General features: G+C 34.7%; 1 protein-coding gene across 2 annotated transcripts in view; it reads right to left on the bottom strand.

The window, feature by feature from the left end:
- The window catches only part of REL (v-rel avian reticuloendotheliosis viral oncogene homolog), a 32,990-nt gene that overhangs the window by 9,181 nt on the left and 7,654 nt on the right, over nt 1-16,155 (bottom strand). For both annotated transcript variants that reach the window (XM_012639175.1, XM_012639176.1), the window contains exons 2-4: nt 14,806-14,948; nt 12,446-12,594; nt 7,489-7,580 (exon numbers count right to left, since the gene is read on the bottom strand). In XM_012639175.1, coding sequence (XP_012494629.1) covers nt 7,489-7,580; nt 12,446-12,594; nt 14,806-14,948 — 384 coding nt within the window. The remainder of the gene's footprint in view (nt 1-7,488; nt 7,581-12,445; nt 12,595-14,805; nt 14,949-16,155) is intronic.

Here is a 16,155-nt window from a genome sequence, read left to right as displayed (position 1 = left end):
ACACAATATATGGATTAACAATTTTAAGAACTATTTCTCATTTAAGGAAAAATATAAAGTTTAGTTGTAATTAATTCACATCTGTTACCTAAAATGTATAAACTATCCTGTATGTATAATATAACAATATATGTACAATATAAATAAGTGTATATGTGCCAGGCAAAAGGTAAATGGTCCCAGCAGTGTGCCATTAATTTACTTATTCTTGCAATGTATTTATTAAGCATCTGCACACTAACAATAAGTGACAGACATAGATTATGAAAAGACAATGCCTGAGCTAAGTGAGATTAGTGTCTGGATAAGAAATAGGTACATAAACCAAAATTACATAATACAACATGAAAAGTGTTATTAATATAATGGGAATATGCTCAAGGAACACTGAAAACAAGAAAGTACCCAAGTTCTAACTAAGCTAATCAAAGAAGGCTTGAAAAATTTTGACTGCAATGAAGAATGAACAATGACGTATACGTGAGCCATTTTTTTCTTCTTGTTTTTTAAGCTTTAAGTTTTCAGTTGTGAGGAAAGGCTCTTATTTTCTTGTATTAAACCAGACTTTAGAGACAAGAATCTATATTAGAGATTGCCTGTCTTATTAAACTCTATTCTCTATCAGACTGCCGAATAATGTAATTCTCCCAAACTCAACTGCACAACACAGTTGTGCTTTTGCTCTCATAGCAACTCAATATCTTTTGTAGATGGAAAAATAGTAAAATATCTAATAAAACTGAATTATAAATTATTTATTGTCAAAGTAAGTTTCATTGCACAGAATTTAATACAGTATTTAGATATCCTATGTAGTTTAATCACCACATATTAGAATCCCTAAAATGTCATTAAATACATAGCTAGAAAACAATCTATAATTTTTAAAATTTTTTCAGCTTTTGTAGTGAGAATTCTACAAAATCTAACTGCCACTCTTGTTCCAGCTAATGGGTCACTGTTAAAATTTGATATTGGAGTTCTTAATTAAATTCCTCACTCAATTTAGACTTTTGCACATATTAGATAATTTGAACAATTTACATGAAGCCTCAAGTTTGACAGTATTAGATTGCTGTACATCCCCATCAGCAAAAGATAGTTCTTTAGTTTTAAAGAAATGAATGGCAAGAAAGATAAGGACTGTCCTTAAAACATACCAGATAATGTAGTACACAAAATAATCCTATGAAAAAGTAAGAATAATTCTTTATATTTTCACACGGTATTTGATTTTCAGAGAACAGACTGTCGCAATGAGATAGCAAAAGTCTACAGACCAGAATTCATAGATCCTATTCTGCTAAATGTTTCTAATTCCATTATTTCTACATGTCATAAATATGTAACACAAAGTCAACTAGTCCCTTGTAATTCTTTACCAGTAGAATTTTCCTAAGGGAAGTGATATATCTACAAGAAAGCGTCAGTTTAGCTCTGACCCATTCCTGTAAGTGATAGAGTGTAGATCTAGTATATGCTGAAAATAACAAAATAAACAGCCCAAGAAAGAAGATAATTCTACAGTTGTGTTCAGGTTATTTTAATTGGTTTTTAGTGTTTTTTCAGGGGGTTTAGATTTTATTTCTTTTGCTTAGTAAGAGAAATATAAGACATCTGAAATAAGACATTTTAGGTCTTATTTCAATATTCGAGGAAAACAATAAAACACATATTTCTATTACAATAAATGTATCAGAATAGAGAATGAAAACTATTCTAATAATCCTATTTAAATTTATAACCTGTCCCCTATTATAACCCATCCCCTATCTACAGCTTCCCGCCCCCTTACAGTGCTGTTTTTTTCTGTTATCACTTTGTCTAATACACTATATAACTCACTTATTTTGAAAATTTTCTAACTGTTCGTTTCTCTCCATTGCATATAAGCTCTTCAAAGACAGGAATTTTCTGTCCATTTTATTCACCGACTTATCTCAAGCACCTAGAACAACCAACTAGGACTCCAAGGATAAATAAAGTAAAAATATGTTGAAAGAATGAATGCCTAAGTAGTTAAGACAGGGAACCTATTGTGTGCAGGTAGGAAACTCAATAGCTCAAAGCACTTAGTTGTGAAGATAGATGTTTATATAACGGTAATACAAATATGTGTTTAAGTGCTAAAGAGAAATGTAAACAAGATTCCATCATAGAGTCTGTCCACAATAAACACAAAATTCATCTTTGAAGACAATTCCTTAAGAATTAAATGATCCAACAGATGTCACAAAGCTTTTCATGATTAAGTGATGAGTAAACGGTATAATTAGGAGAACATTTTCTTGGGGTTAAGAGAACTGACAGGGCTTTCAGGGCATTTCAGGTAAGGAAAACAACTTGAACACTTTTAGTAGACAAGTACAAACAAGGCATTCATTCATTTATTCTTTCAACACATTTTAATTAAGCCATACACTGGACTAGATGCCAGAGAGATATATAGAAGACAGTCCTCATCCTCCAGAGTCTCACAATTTAGAAAAGCAGAAATATGTAAACAAAGTTACAGCAAACCATACTAGAAATATATACAAGTGCTCTGGGGAAACAGGGAATACTTAGCTCTGTCTGGGAAGTCAAGGATAGCTCAATGTGATCCTTAAACTTAAATTTGAAGGCTGGGCAGGAAAAATTCGCTACACAGATCAGGGTATTCCATGCAAGGGAATAGAATATATAAAAGCACAGTAGTAAGAAAGAACATGGCTTTTCTAACAGTGTGAATAGTTTAGAATGGCAGAAACAAATATGTGCATGTGTGCACTCAGTGGTAGGAGAAGGAGGGGTAGGAAGTTGAGGGAGAGGATGAAAGCTGGAATGGAAAACAAGGATCAGATTATGAAGGGCTCTGAATGCCATGCTTGAGAAGGTGAACTCAGCAAGTAGATCAAGGTCCTCAAAGTGTACACTTGGATCACGTGTCATCAGAATCATCTAGGGGAACCACTGGTCATGAAATTAATTTAATGGGCTGGATAAGCACTAACAAAGAGAGACACGGAATGAAAAGGAAAGGAAAGGAATAGAATACAAAGTACATTGCATACAATAAGGGCATTATTGTAGTAAGGGTGTGGTAGATGTGCATGTGTATGTATAGAGCCAAGAAATAAAAATCTATTTCCTACTGTGGGTTACAATCAAAGAAGAACACTAATCTAGATGCTTGAAAAATGCAGACTCTCAGAACCCATACCAGCCCTATCAAATCAGTGGGAGTGTGGCCTGGAATCTACATTCTTATCAAGTACTAACACATTGCTATGCATGTTCAAATGGAGAACCACTGCTAAAGTTGATTTGGAGCCCTGAAGGATGATAAACACAATCTGAAATGATCGTATTGGCTTTAGAAGAATTTTTTTTGGATGCAGAGTATATAAACTGCTTGGAGAGAGACCAAGAATAGAGATAGGAACACAAGTTTAAAATACAAAATGACATACGCTTACATCGCTACAACGGCAGTAAGAAGAATGGAGAGGATTTGACTGAGATAGTCAGGGAGGATGAACACAACAGTTTTTCTGGAAGAACTAAGGGTTCATGAGGAGGAACAGTGAAAGAGAAGATAGGAAAGATACGCTGGAGCTATATGTGGATGACTTTGAAGATGGGGCCATTTAGTTTTTAAGCTATATAAAAAGCCATTACAAGTTTTTGATCACAATAATATGCTAAAGCACTGTTCTAAGATTATTCTAAGGGGAAAAAATAGCCAAAAGAAAGAATAAATGTTAAAAAAATAACTAAACAACAGAAAGCATTAATACTGTGAAAGATCAACTGAAAGGATTGTTCCTTCTCCAAATCAACATTCATCTAGGCAACATAGCATAGTTGTTAAGACCATGACCTTAGAGCCAGATGAATCCTAGCTAGTGTTCAAATCCTAGCTTTACCGCTCACCAGCTATAGGACCTTTAGCAAATTACTTAACTTTTCTATGCCTCCATTTTCTTATTTATAAAATAGAAATAATAATAGTACCTATCTCATAGGTTGTTATAAGCATTAAATGAAGTAAAAAATGTAAAGCACTTACTATCCACAGGAACTGTTTTAAATGCTGTATGAGTGTTTGTATTAACATCATGCCTAATTCTGAATTGCCAAACAAAAAAAACCTCTATAGATGGCACCTTCCTTTTTAATGCCTTGACCACTGCAGTCAGAAAACCTGGGTTTGAATTCCAGCTTTGTCACTTACATTTGGTGCATGACTTGGGACAGTTACATAACAAAACCTCTGGTTTTTCTCTTCTATAAAGCAGTGCTGTTTCAACACTTAATTAAAATAGTGTACAGAAAGCAGTTAACATTTATTCCCTGACATACATGAAGTGCTTAATAAATGAGAACTAGTATTTATAATCTCTTTATTAGGTTATTAAGTATGAAATGTCCGATTTCCTTAAGTACTAAGTTTGACAGTTGATATCTCTGACATTTCACTTTGACACTTCTTGTTTTATTTTTATTGTGAAGGTACATCCTCAGTCTTTCGAACACGTGTTTTGGCTTGTGATTATCTTTCTTTTTTTTTTTTTAGAGCCATTTTTGTGAAACCATGGATAAGTCAAAAACTTGTGTTATTTTCAAATATGAGTTCCATCATGGAACCAATGCAGTGCAGACAGCTAGAAATATCAACGAAGTGCTTGGGAAGGATGTGGCTAATGAACGCACAGTATATCGATGGTTTGAGAAGTTACGCTGTGGTGATTTTAATCTTGAAAAATGAACCACGTAGGCGACCTGAGACCAAGGTGAATAATGATGAGCTGAAAGCTAGTGGAAGCGAATCCATCTCGACCTGAATTAGCAGCAAGGTTCGACGTTACCATTCCAACAATATTGGACCACTTGAAACAAATCGGCAAGGTAAAGAAGCCGGGTTGATGGGTTCTGCATGAATTAAATGAGCACAAGAAGAGAAATCGTCTTGAAGCTTGCCTTTCTTTGCTGACACAACGTAAAGGCGAACATTTGTACACCGTATTGTTATGTATGATCAAAAATGGATTCTTTTTGATAATCATAAGCATTCAGCACAATGGCTGGATAAAGATGAAGTGTCAAAATACAGTCCAAAACCAAATATTCATCAAAAAAAGCTAATGGGGTATGTTTGGTGGTCCAGTGCTGGTATTATTCACTACGGCTTCATGAAACCTGGTCAATCCATTATAGTGGATGTCTACTGCAACCAACTGGACGAAATGATGAGGATGTTTGTGACTAAGCAGCTGAGATTGGTCAACGGAGACAGGCCAATCCTCTTGCATGACAATGCTTAACCATATGTCACACAAAAAATGCTGCTCAAACTATAGCAGCTGGACTTGAAAACTCTCTTGTCATCCACTATATTCATCAGACCTTGCACCAATTGACTACCACTTCTTGCACGCTTTGAACCACTTCTTGGAAGGAAAAATATTCAATTCTCAACAAGCTGTGGAAAACGCTTTTTGTGATTTCATCGCCACTTGCTCTCCAGGCATCTTCGCTACTGGCATAAACAAGCTACTGTTAAGATGGCAAAACTGTACTGATAGTTTAGGCGCATACTTTGATTAACTGTACTGCTTCTTGTTTGAGTTATAATAAACTCAACTTTTGATTCAAAATCGGACATTTCATATTTAATGACCTAATATAGTGTATCTAGACTTGGGTGGCCTCTTTAATTTAAGCCTGGCATTTTAATTTGCAATAATCAAAATTTTAAGTGAATATACTCTTGACTCAGAAATTTTCCACTTCTGAAAATTTATCCTAAGGAAATAATCACACAAGAGCTAAAAGTGGGCCAGGCACAGTGGCTCATGCCTATAATCTTAGCACTCTGGGAGGCCCACCTGGGAGGACTGCTTGAGGTCAGGAGTTCAAGACCAGCCTCAGCAAGAGCAAGGCTCCACCTCTACAAAAACAGAAAACTCAGCAGGGCATGGTGGTGTGTGCCTGTAGTCCCAGCTCCTGGGGAGGCTGAGGCAGGAGGATTGCTTAAGCCCAGGAGATTGAGGTTGCAGTGAGCTATGATGATGCCACAGCACTCTAGGCCAAGGTGACAGAGTGAGACTCTGCCTCAAAAAAAAAAAAAAACTCAAAGTGTATATTCAATGGAACTTTTAAAATAAAATTTAAACAACCTAAATATAGATGACTAAATAAATTAGTCTACCGAAACAATAGAATATTATATTAAAAAATAAAATAGATTTGTAAGTACTGACATAGAAGGAAGTTTAAGATATATTCCTGAGCGGAAAAAATAAAGCAGTATAGGAAGTACAGCATGATTCTCTTTATATAAAAAATATATGTCTATATATGACTATACATGTATAAAGGAAATTCTAGAAAAATATACACCAAACTTAATAGCAGTTTCCTCTGGCAAGGACGACTATAGGGGAACCAGAGGACTTTTGCTTTTAGCTTTATACTAAATAGTATGAAAGATAAAAACCTAGAGAAAAGGGATGCTGATCTTATGATTCAGAAAAACAGTACTTGTCTGTGAGCATATTCCTTAATTACCAACATATCTCTTAAATTATTTTTATACATCCATGAAAAACACAAACCAGCAATACAAGGATTTCTTAAATATGACAAAGAAATCTATTCTTCGAAAATTTTATAGTCATTCAATTCCTCACGTACACATATTTAAGTAGCTGCAGAAGACTTTAGAATGGAGACTACTATAAGCACAGGATGCCAGCTTCTAGCTTGGTAGTCATTTATCTATTTAAACAATATTAAAGTGTTTATAAGTACCACGTGCCACAACAGATACTGCCAAAAATATAACAGCTTAATAATAATAAACGCTTAATAAATGCTATCACCAATAAAATCCACTAAACAGTAAATATCTAACCATGTACACAAATACACTATGAAATATTTTGTGTGGTTTCTACTATATCTATGCTTCTTCCACATTGGGATTAAGTTTCGCTACTGAATATGCCCTGGAGTTAAATGTGCTACAATATGTTATAAATATAGTGCCTATTCGACATTCAGAAAAGGGGTGTGTATACTGTCTGGTGGAAGTGGCATAAAAAAGGCTGCATTCAAAGAAAGAACATTTTTTTTAAAAAGCCGACAGCATCAGTATTCCCAGGTAGTCTCCCATCCAAGTACTAACCAGGTCTGATCCTGCTTAGCTTCCAGTATCAGACAGGATCGCATGAGAAATCAGAACATTGTGAGGTCTTTTTGTAGAAAACAATGACATTCTCCACTGATACCAGAAAGCCTTGTATGCATAAATTTTTTATTCTACAGGTGTGAAAGATTTTAAATACTATACTTCATTACTCAGACACAAGTATAAGTCAACAAGTAGAAAAGTGAACACAGAACTTAAAATAACTTTTAAAACACAAGTTCAAGATATAAATAGAAATCACTTACACAGTAAGTCAATATCCAAATAGAAATAATTGTATCAAACATACTTACCATTAAAAGGATTGATTCCTGCCTTTATTCTTGAAATAATAGCTTCTTTTACTTCTTTTTTCTTTACACATCGAATACCCAAATTTTGAAAACTAGAAGGAAAAAACAGAACTTTGAAAACTGCATTATACTTAACCACAAGGAATACCACAGAATATAGTCAACACTGAAAAGTCATCATGCTGTCACAAGGAGATAACTAAAAAATGAATGTGCTTCCAGTTGCTATGATAAATCTGAGGATAAAAAAATGGGATTATATTTCTAAGAGAACCGTTAAAAGAAAAATAGTATATACTACATTATTTTTACAGACGGTATTTTACAATTACATCTTACTAATATGCCTATGTCAAATATACCAAAGCAGATAAAGATTAACAGGAAAGCAACACCAAAAAGCTAAAATTCACATCCCAAACTCATAATCAAATCAATAAAATTTGTATGTTTGATGATGTAAACCAAAGCCATAAAACGATGTCCATAGGTTGAAGACCACAGGTATGTTTTGCTGAGCCCGTAAGAGTGTTGCCCACATTTAAAAAAAAATCTGTAGAGGTTATCAACACTTAAAAATCAGGTAACTGCATACGAACATCTGGATTTCTGGCTTCTCTTGAATGTTTTAAAGGTCTGACAACAGCAGGCTGGCAGAGAAACAACTGGCTGGGGCTGAGCATCTGCAGCCCCATTTATGCAGGGCTCTCCAGTTTGCTACAGTGCCTGCTAATCCTCCTACACTCGATCCACTCCACTCATTTAGGCTGCCTACCTAGCTTCACAGAGATTTGATTTTTGAGCCCTGATTTCACTGCTAATAGCAGTGGAATATGTTTTGTGCCATATCATAGGATAATAATCATTCATCATTAAAAATATTGAAATGTGTTTTTTTATTAGAAAGAGGTTTAATACTAACAATATTTAACAAGTTTCAAAATGTCATTTATGGAAAAGTTCTCAATAGCTACAAATATTACTAATTTGCATATGTGTAGTATAGATGATGGTTGGGGGAACTCCCCACCACCACTAGTCATACTTGTTCCCACGTGGAAAAACCATGACATCAGTAAAGTTGGGTGGGTGTGAATAAGGAAGCAAAACTCAACTATCATAACATTACTATTTGTTCAAACTTCACATGGCACTTGCAACCGAGGCTGCTTTGTTTGCCTCTCCATGCTTATGCTGTCTCATGTTCATGCTCTTCACAGTCATCACACTTGTGATTTTGTTAGCACCTAAAATATATTTGACATTTCCTTCCTCTGCCTCCAATAACTAAAAAACAAATTTTGAATTCTTAATCCTTTCTTGAAATCCTGCAACTATAATCTTCTTCCTTAAAAGTATTCCACTGCTTTGAAAGAGTCTAAGTTTGGTTCTTTTTCTTTGACAAAAGATTTTAAAGAACTCTTCATTTTATATATTTATACACCACTTGATTTTGTTTCATCTGAATAATTATTCACAGAATATTAGAATTGTAGAAGTTTTTGAAATTCTGACATGAGGAAACCAATGATCATAGAGATTACCTGAATCAATTATTCATTAATCATTCAACAAGTTTTTTGTTTTTTTTTTTTTCTGAGACAGAGTCTCACTCTGTTGCCTAGGCTAGAGTGCAGTGGCGTCAGCCTAGCTCACAGCAACCTCAAACTCCTGGGCTCAAGAGATCCTCCTGCCTCAGCCTTCCGGGTAGTTGGGACTATAGGCACACGCCACTGTGCCCAGCTAATTTTTTCTATTTTTAGTTGTTTGTCTAATTTCTTTCTATTTTTAGTAGAGACGGGGTCTCGCTCTTGCTCAGGCTGGTCTCAAACTCCTGAGCTCAAGCAATCCTCCCGCCTCGGCCTCCCAGAGTGCTAGGATTACAGGCGTGAGCCACCACACCCAGCCTCATTCAACAAGTTTATGTACCAAAAATTTCTGGAAAATAAAGGGGATACGCAATCCCTCACTTCATGGAGCTTACAGTCTAGTACAGGGGTTGACAAACTATGACCAATGGACCAAATCCAGCATGCTGCCAGTTTTTGTAAATAAAATATTATTGGAACACAGCCAAAATGATTTGTTTACAAATTGTCTATGGCTGCCTTCATGCTATAACAGCAGGGTTGAGCAACAGACACCATTATGGCCTACAAAACCTAAAATATTTACTATCTAGCCTTTTATAGAGAAAGTTTGCTAACCACTGGTATGATGAAGCAGACAGATATTAAATAATCACACACACACAAATGCTAAACTGAAATCATACAAGTTTTATCAAGGAGATATATATGATATAATGGGAGCCTATGATGGAAGGGAGTTGATCGATTCAGAGAGGGCAGGTGAGCTTTCTGTAGGAAGTGATCCTTAACATGAATAGAGAGGAAAGAGACTTCCAGCTTCTGTAGGAAGTGATCCTTAACATGAATAGAGAGGAAAGAGACTTCCAGGCAAAAGAAACAGAATATGCAAAGGCCCCTACTGAAGAGTACTGTGAGCAGAAGAAACTAAAGGCAGGCTTTTGTGACTGGAGTGTAGACATCGAGGGAAGCACAGTATAACAGAAGGCTAGAAACACGGGTGGGTCATGGTGGGCCTTATAGGGCACAGAAGGAATGCTGCTCTTATTCTATAAGACACATAAACCCACTGAAATGTTTTAAGCAGGGAGGTGACAATTTGTATTTTAAAAGGTCACTGTGGCTAAAGTGGAAGAAGATTGAGCATAAGAGGTAAAAAAGTATTGATGCAAGATCAGTCAGGAAGCTATTCCAGCAGCCCAAATGTAGACTATAGTGGTAGTGTGGCGGTGACAGATTTCAGTGAATGAAATGGGTAGATTCACAAGCAGTTCATGGGGTACCTGTTGAAAGATTGAATGTGTATGCCTGGGTGACAAGTGTCAAGGATGACACCTATGGGGCTTTTATAGCAACTAACAAGACAAGGTACATTGAAAGAAGACCAATCTTGAGGAGAAAGAGGTATATGATCATGGTAAGATATGGATATATTCTATTTGAGGTGCTTTTGAGACATTTAAGAGACTATGTCAAGAAGGCAATGAGATTAAACACCATTCCCCACTGAAAGGAAGTAAGGATCCTTGGAAAAAACTGATAACTTCAGGCCTGGGGCAAGAAAAGTACAAGTCTTGAACACTTTGTTGTGTCAGAAAGTAAAAAGTACTCAAAGAAAGAAGGGCACATATCAGAAGGACACAGGTGACAGTTTGAAGGGGGTGGCATTGGTCCTTTGGGTCAATTTGAAAATTAAAATAATGCCGGTAATGGACTATAATACATTAAATATAAGAATCTATGAGATTACAGTGATACTTTTTAAATGGAGAAGGGGAAGAAGGGAAAGTTCTTTATAATAGAATGCCAATTAATATCACCAGAATGGAAAAAACTGACATCACATGTCTCCTGAAGGAATATTTTGAGAATGATACAGTATCACCTCTGTAAATTTCTTGCTCCGAATTTTTCATGTTAACATGAAAATAACACTCAGGTTATTCACATTAATTATAATACTAAATATAATGTGTGATCCTTAATGGGATCCTAGATTGGGGGGAGAGGCGGAACAACTATAAAGGTCATTATTGGGATAATAATCGAGGTTGTCCCAAAATTAAATTGCCTATTAACTATTAATAAGAAAGAAGAAACAGCCAGAAAAGTAGGAAGTAAAGCAGAAGTTTGTTCTCACAGAAATCAAGGAATGAGAACATTTCAAGTAAGGAGTGGTCAACAGTGTAAAATGCTGTTGGGAGATCAAGTGATACAGAAAATATTCGCCAAATGTGTATTACTAGATATTTTATGTTTTGTGTTGTTATCACAAGAGGAACATTTTTAAAGAATTTTTTCTGAATGCTTATTACCAATATATAAGGAGACTACTAACCTTTTTCTGTTGCAATTAGTTTAATTTTTCCCCAAAAGCAGCACATGTTCATTACAAAAACGAATTATAAAATAAATATTAAAAGGAAAACATAAAACCCCACAATCCTACCCATCTAGAGACAACTACTACTACTGTCTTAGTATATATTACTACCATGTACATGTTTAAATTTATTTTAAACAAAAATAAGATTATTCTCCACATATTCTCTTTAAATAAATAAGACTTATTTCATTTATCTAACACATTGTGAATATCTTTTTATATCAGTAGACATATTTGCAATGTTATTTTTAAGGCAATATGCAGTACATTGCATGGATGTACCAGTTTATTTAACTATTTCCCTGTGTTTACTATTTGGAGTGCTTCTCACTTTCTGCCATTTCAAACAGAGCTGCAATAAACAGCCTTATAGCTAAATGTCTGAACACGTTTAATTATTTCCTGAGGATAAATTCCTAAAAGTAGAATTGCTGGCTCAAGAGACATTCATATTTTTCAGACTTTTGCTATGTAATCGTTAACTGCCTACCAGAAAGATTTTATGAATTTATACTCTCACTAACATGATGAATAGGCCCATCTTCTGGTAACCTCACTAACATGAAGTATTACATAATTTTCTTTATCCTAGAACTATTGTTGTATGTTAATTTTATAATCTGCCCCCCTCAAAACAATAATTCTAGAGTTTTCCAGTTGATTTTCTCACATCTAGCAACTTCTAAGTTAATTATAAATGAAAAGATAGAGTAAAAATTTATTTTATAAATTTTCACACTAAGAAAATCACAGCATAAAATAAGTTTATGTTTACTTTTAGTAACGATAAAGAAATATTCCTGCTTAGGATCATAAGCTGTGTCTACTAATGAAGAACGAAAGGGTAGTTCTAATGCAAATAGTAAGAAAATTTAAATACACACAATTTTATTCTGCTAAAAAGTAACAGATGGTCATAAATAGGAAACAGAGCATCCTATGCTTATTCTGTTCCTGAAGATGTCTGTGACTATGTACTTACAATAAAGGTCTGCGTTCTTGTACAAATTCTGCTTCATAGTAGCCATCTCTGCAGTCTTTTCCAACTAAATCATGAGGATGAGGTTTATATGGGTCATTCTTTGTTACTAATGTAATTCTCACTTTTCCTTTTCCATAATAGTTCATAATCTGAAAAAATGGGGAAATTAAATATATGATCCATAAATATAATCTATTATGAATTGATCTATTAAATGAGATCAATTTATATAATGTAATTAGCACTGGCTAATAAAGTCCAACTGACCAGCAGCTGCAGTTTAGATGGAACTTTCCAGAGGATACCGGTAGAGAAGAATTTACCTCTCAGTTCCTTGACATTATTTTCTGCTCTACTTTCAACTGGTCATATCATCTGACTGTGCTTATTTTCCTTTTAAAACAAGTAAAATTATACCCAAATTTTATCATAGAGCATATAGAAATACTTAGATGTTAAGTCACTGAACGCCCTGCTCTTTAGGCACTGTCATACCATAAATATCCTTTGAATATATATTTAAGTTATACTGAAAAATGATAGCACACAAATAAGATCATTTTACTTAGCATGTGACATTTCACTTCACAAAAATATTTATTAATCAGTAAGTATGTCCCAAGTATTCACTGTACCGTAGGCAATAAATCATGTTGAGTTTAACAAGATTAAATGTCACACAGAAAGTACATCTAGAACACTGAGAGTAAAAAGGAGAGATTAGCATGGGGGAGAAAGGAGGACACTCTGAGATGAGGAAGTAATGTTTAGTTTGAAAGTTGCAAGAACAAAGCAGAGAATATAAAAGCCAGCATACTACAAAGGGAGCAAGGTAGGTAAGTGAGAATGGGTGGCTTATCAGGTAGAAGGCACTAAAATCCATAATTTTGAATTTAAACATAATTTGAACAGTAACCAGGAAGTATTTATTGCCTTTCTGGATGAAAGAGAAGGTAACCACTCAAGATTATAAGATAGGCCGGTATAGAACTCAATCGACAAAGTGTTTAGGACCTTTGGAATGGTAAGGATACAGATCTTAGAAGTATTTTATTGATGCATAGAATAAAGTTGAACTATGAAGAAGAGTTAAAAATCACTCAAAAAATTGGAAGAATAGTATTTCCTTATTTATTTTTTATTTGTATCTCACCCAATTTAACATTTAAATAAAAGGACTTTGATAACTCAAATCCATATTGCTGCCAAAATGTGATTATACAATATAAAATTTTGCCACCAGCTTATTCTATAATTTAGTTATTCCCTTTTAGCTCTACAGAATAAACTCTGTAAATAATCTATTTATAAAATAGTGAATTAAGATCTGTTGATAGAAGATTAAGTAATACTTTACAAAATCCACTTTGTCATTAATGTTTGTGATTGGCTTTTTTTTTTTTTTTTGAGACAGTATCTTGCTCTGTTGCCCAGACTGGAGTGCAGTGGCATCATCATAGCTCACTACAACCTCAAACTCCTGGGCGCAAGTGATCCTCCTGCCTCAGCCTCCTGAGTAGCTGGTACTACAGGTATGCACCACCATCTGGCTAATTTTTTCTATTTTTGATAGAGATGAGGTCCCGCTCTTGCTCAGGCTAGTCTCGAACTCCTGAGCGGGATCCTCCCACCTCAGCCTCCCAGAATGCTAGGATTATAGGCGTGAGCCACAGTACCCGGCCTGTAATTGGCATTTAAAGTATAAAAACATTCATTAAAAGTCAAATGAAAAATAGTTTATAAATATAAAATATAATAGTGTATCTTATAACTATATAGTATATTTATCAAAGTCATGTTTTATCATAAACTTTTCAAAATTTATCCTAATATGAAAAAACTAGATTTAAAATGTGATAATATTTCAAATCAATGACCCAGAGTATCAGAGACAGGAAATAAAGGTAAGGAAAAAGAAAAAAAAAATGTTCTTCTCCTTTTCCATAGCCCCTAGACTAGCCAAGGGATTACAGGATGAATTATGATTGAGTTCTCAAATCTTTAATCTATAGAATAATATCACTCACCTCTACAAGGAGAGAATGCTTTTTCCTCATTAGCTCTGTGTTCCAAGAAAGGGAACATGATCCAAAAGCTGCCAGTGTACACTAAGCACTGTGAATCACTCTACTTAGATTAATACACAAACATAACATAACTATCTGCAGTGGGGAAGACCCCATATTATACTTAAGAAACGTCCTTAGATATCTAACACAGATCAATTAAGAAGAAAAAAGGGGAAAAAAAAAGACAAGACTGTGGAGATGACTGTGAAGAAACTGGTCCTTTAACACAACTGCTATAGCTAAAACATGAGCAACTAAGAGAGAGACAGACACAGGAGAAAGGTCTATTACCTGGATAGATGGGTATGTTCGGCTGTTGTCTGTGCTGTGCTCCCCTGGAATGCTGCCTGCTGATCGCCCTTCACATTTGTATCTAAAACGCATTCCCCTCTGCCTGGGTTGCTCGGTTATCTCTATATATGGGTTATATCCACCTGAAAAAATTTTAGAAAGGGAGGAGGCAGTGAGATTAGTATAGCAATAATAATGGATTTTAACGATTTTGTTTTTTCATAACAGCTGACTAAAATAAAGATTTTTCCTCCCAACATTAAACAACAAAGTTAAAATGTAACCTTGGAGATTGGGTGGGAGAAACACCTTTTTTCCCCATTCAAACTGAGTTCCTATGTGGTGTTAACAGAAGTCATTTAAATCATAGTGACAGATAGCACTTTATACCTTAATGTCTATAGCTAATGCAGTATGAAGTTCTGCCATAACCACTTCAGAGATACCCACTCCCCACACGAGACCAAGCAAAAGAGTTTCCCTCAAGATTCCCCCAGAAGGGTGAAGAAGTATTTGGAAATACAATACTATGCCCCCAAAATGAGTAAAATGTATTTAACTGCTTGATTTTACATTAGACTCTTAATAGTGGATGAAAAGACTACTCATTGAAAATAAAAATGCATTTAGATTATTAAAAGACATACACAGTATATCAAAACAAGCCCCAGAAGGGACTTCAGGCTCAACAGTATTTTCAATCAGTCCCACGTAAACCTTTTCTATACTATAAGACACAATAGGGAAAAAAAATGATTATTTACTTTCTATTAATATAATTCAAGCTATGCACCCTCAGAATGAACTACAGATGACTCTCAAAATTATTATGCTTGAACGAAAGAGGTCAGACCAAAAGAACATATATATACTGTATGATTCCATTTACATGACACTCTAGAATGTGTAAACTAATCTATAATGAAAGAAAGCATTTCTGGTTGCTGAAGAACAGGGGTGTGGGGTGGATGGGAAAGTCTGGGGGTTGACAAATATGTTAATTATCTTGACTATGGTGATAATTCCAAGGTTGTATACATATGTCAAAACTTATCAAATTGCATACTTTAAACATGTATAATTTGTTGTACATTAATTATATGTCAATAAAACTGTTTAAACCACATCAATCTTTACCCTCTTATTATCCAAATCGTAAAAACAAAAGTTCAATAAAGATACTCAACTACACTTACAAGTAAGGTAGTTAACAATGTATTTTTATTTTAGGGGTATAAAGATGTATTCCATTAAAAAAAAAAGCCTCCCTCAATCAGTCTAGTGATTTCTAAATTCCCACAATTACATATCTATTTCACTGACTAAGGCTTATCCTGTTAGAATGTAAAC

The sequence above is a fragment of the Propithecus coquereli genome, unplaced genomic scaffold (assembly GCF_000956105.1).
Source record: "Propithecus coquereli isolate 6110/MARCELLA unplaced genomic scaffold, Pcoq_1.0 Scaffold138, whole genome shotgun sequence".
Taxonomy (NCBI): Eukaryota; Metazoa; Chordata; class Mammalia; order Primates; family Indriidae; genus Propithecus; species Propithecus coquereli.
Note: the sequence above shows the minus strand (reverse complement) of the source record. Positions and strands in the feature narration are given on the sequence as shown.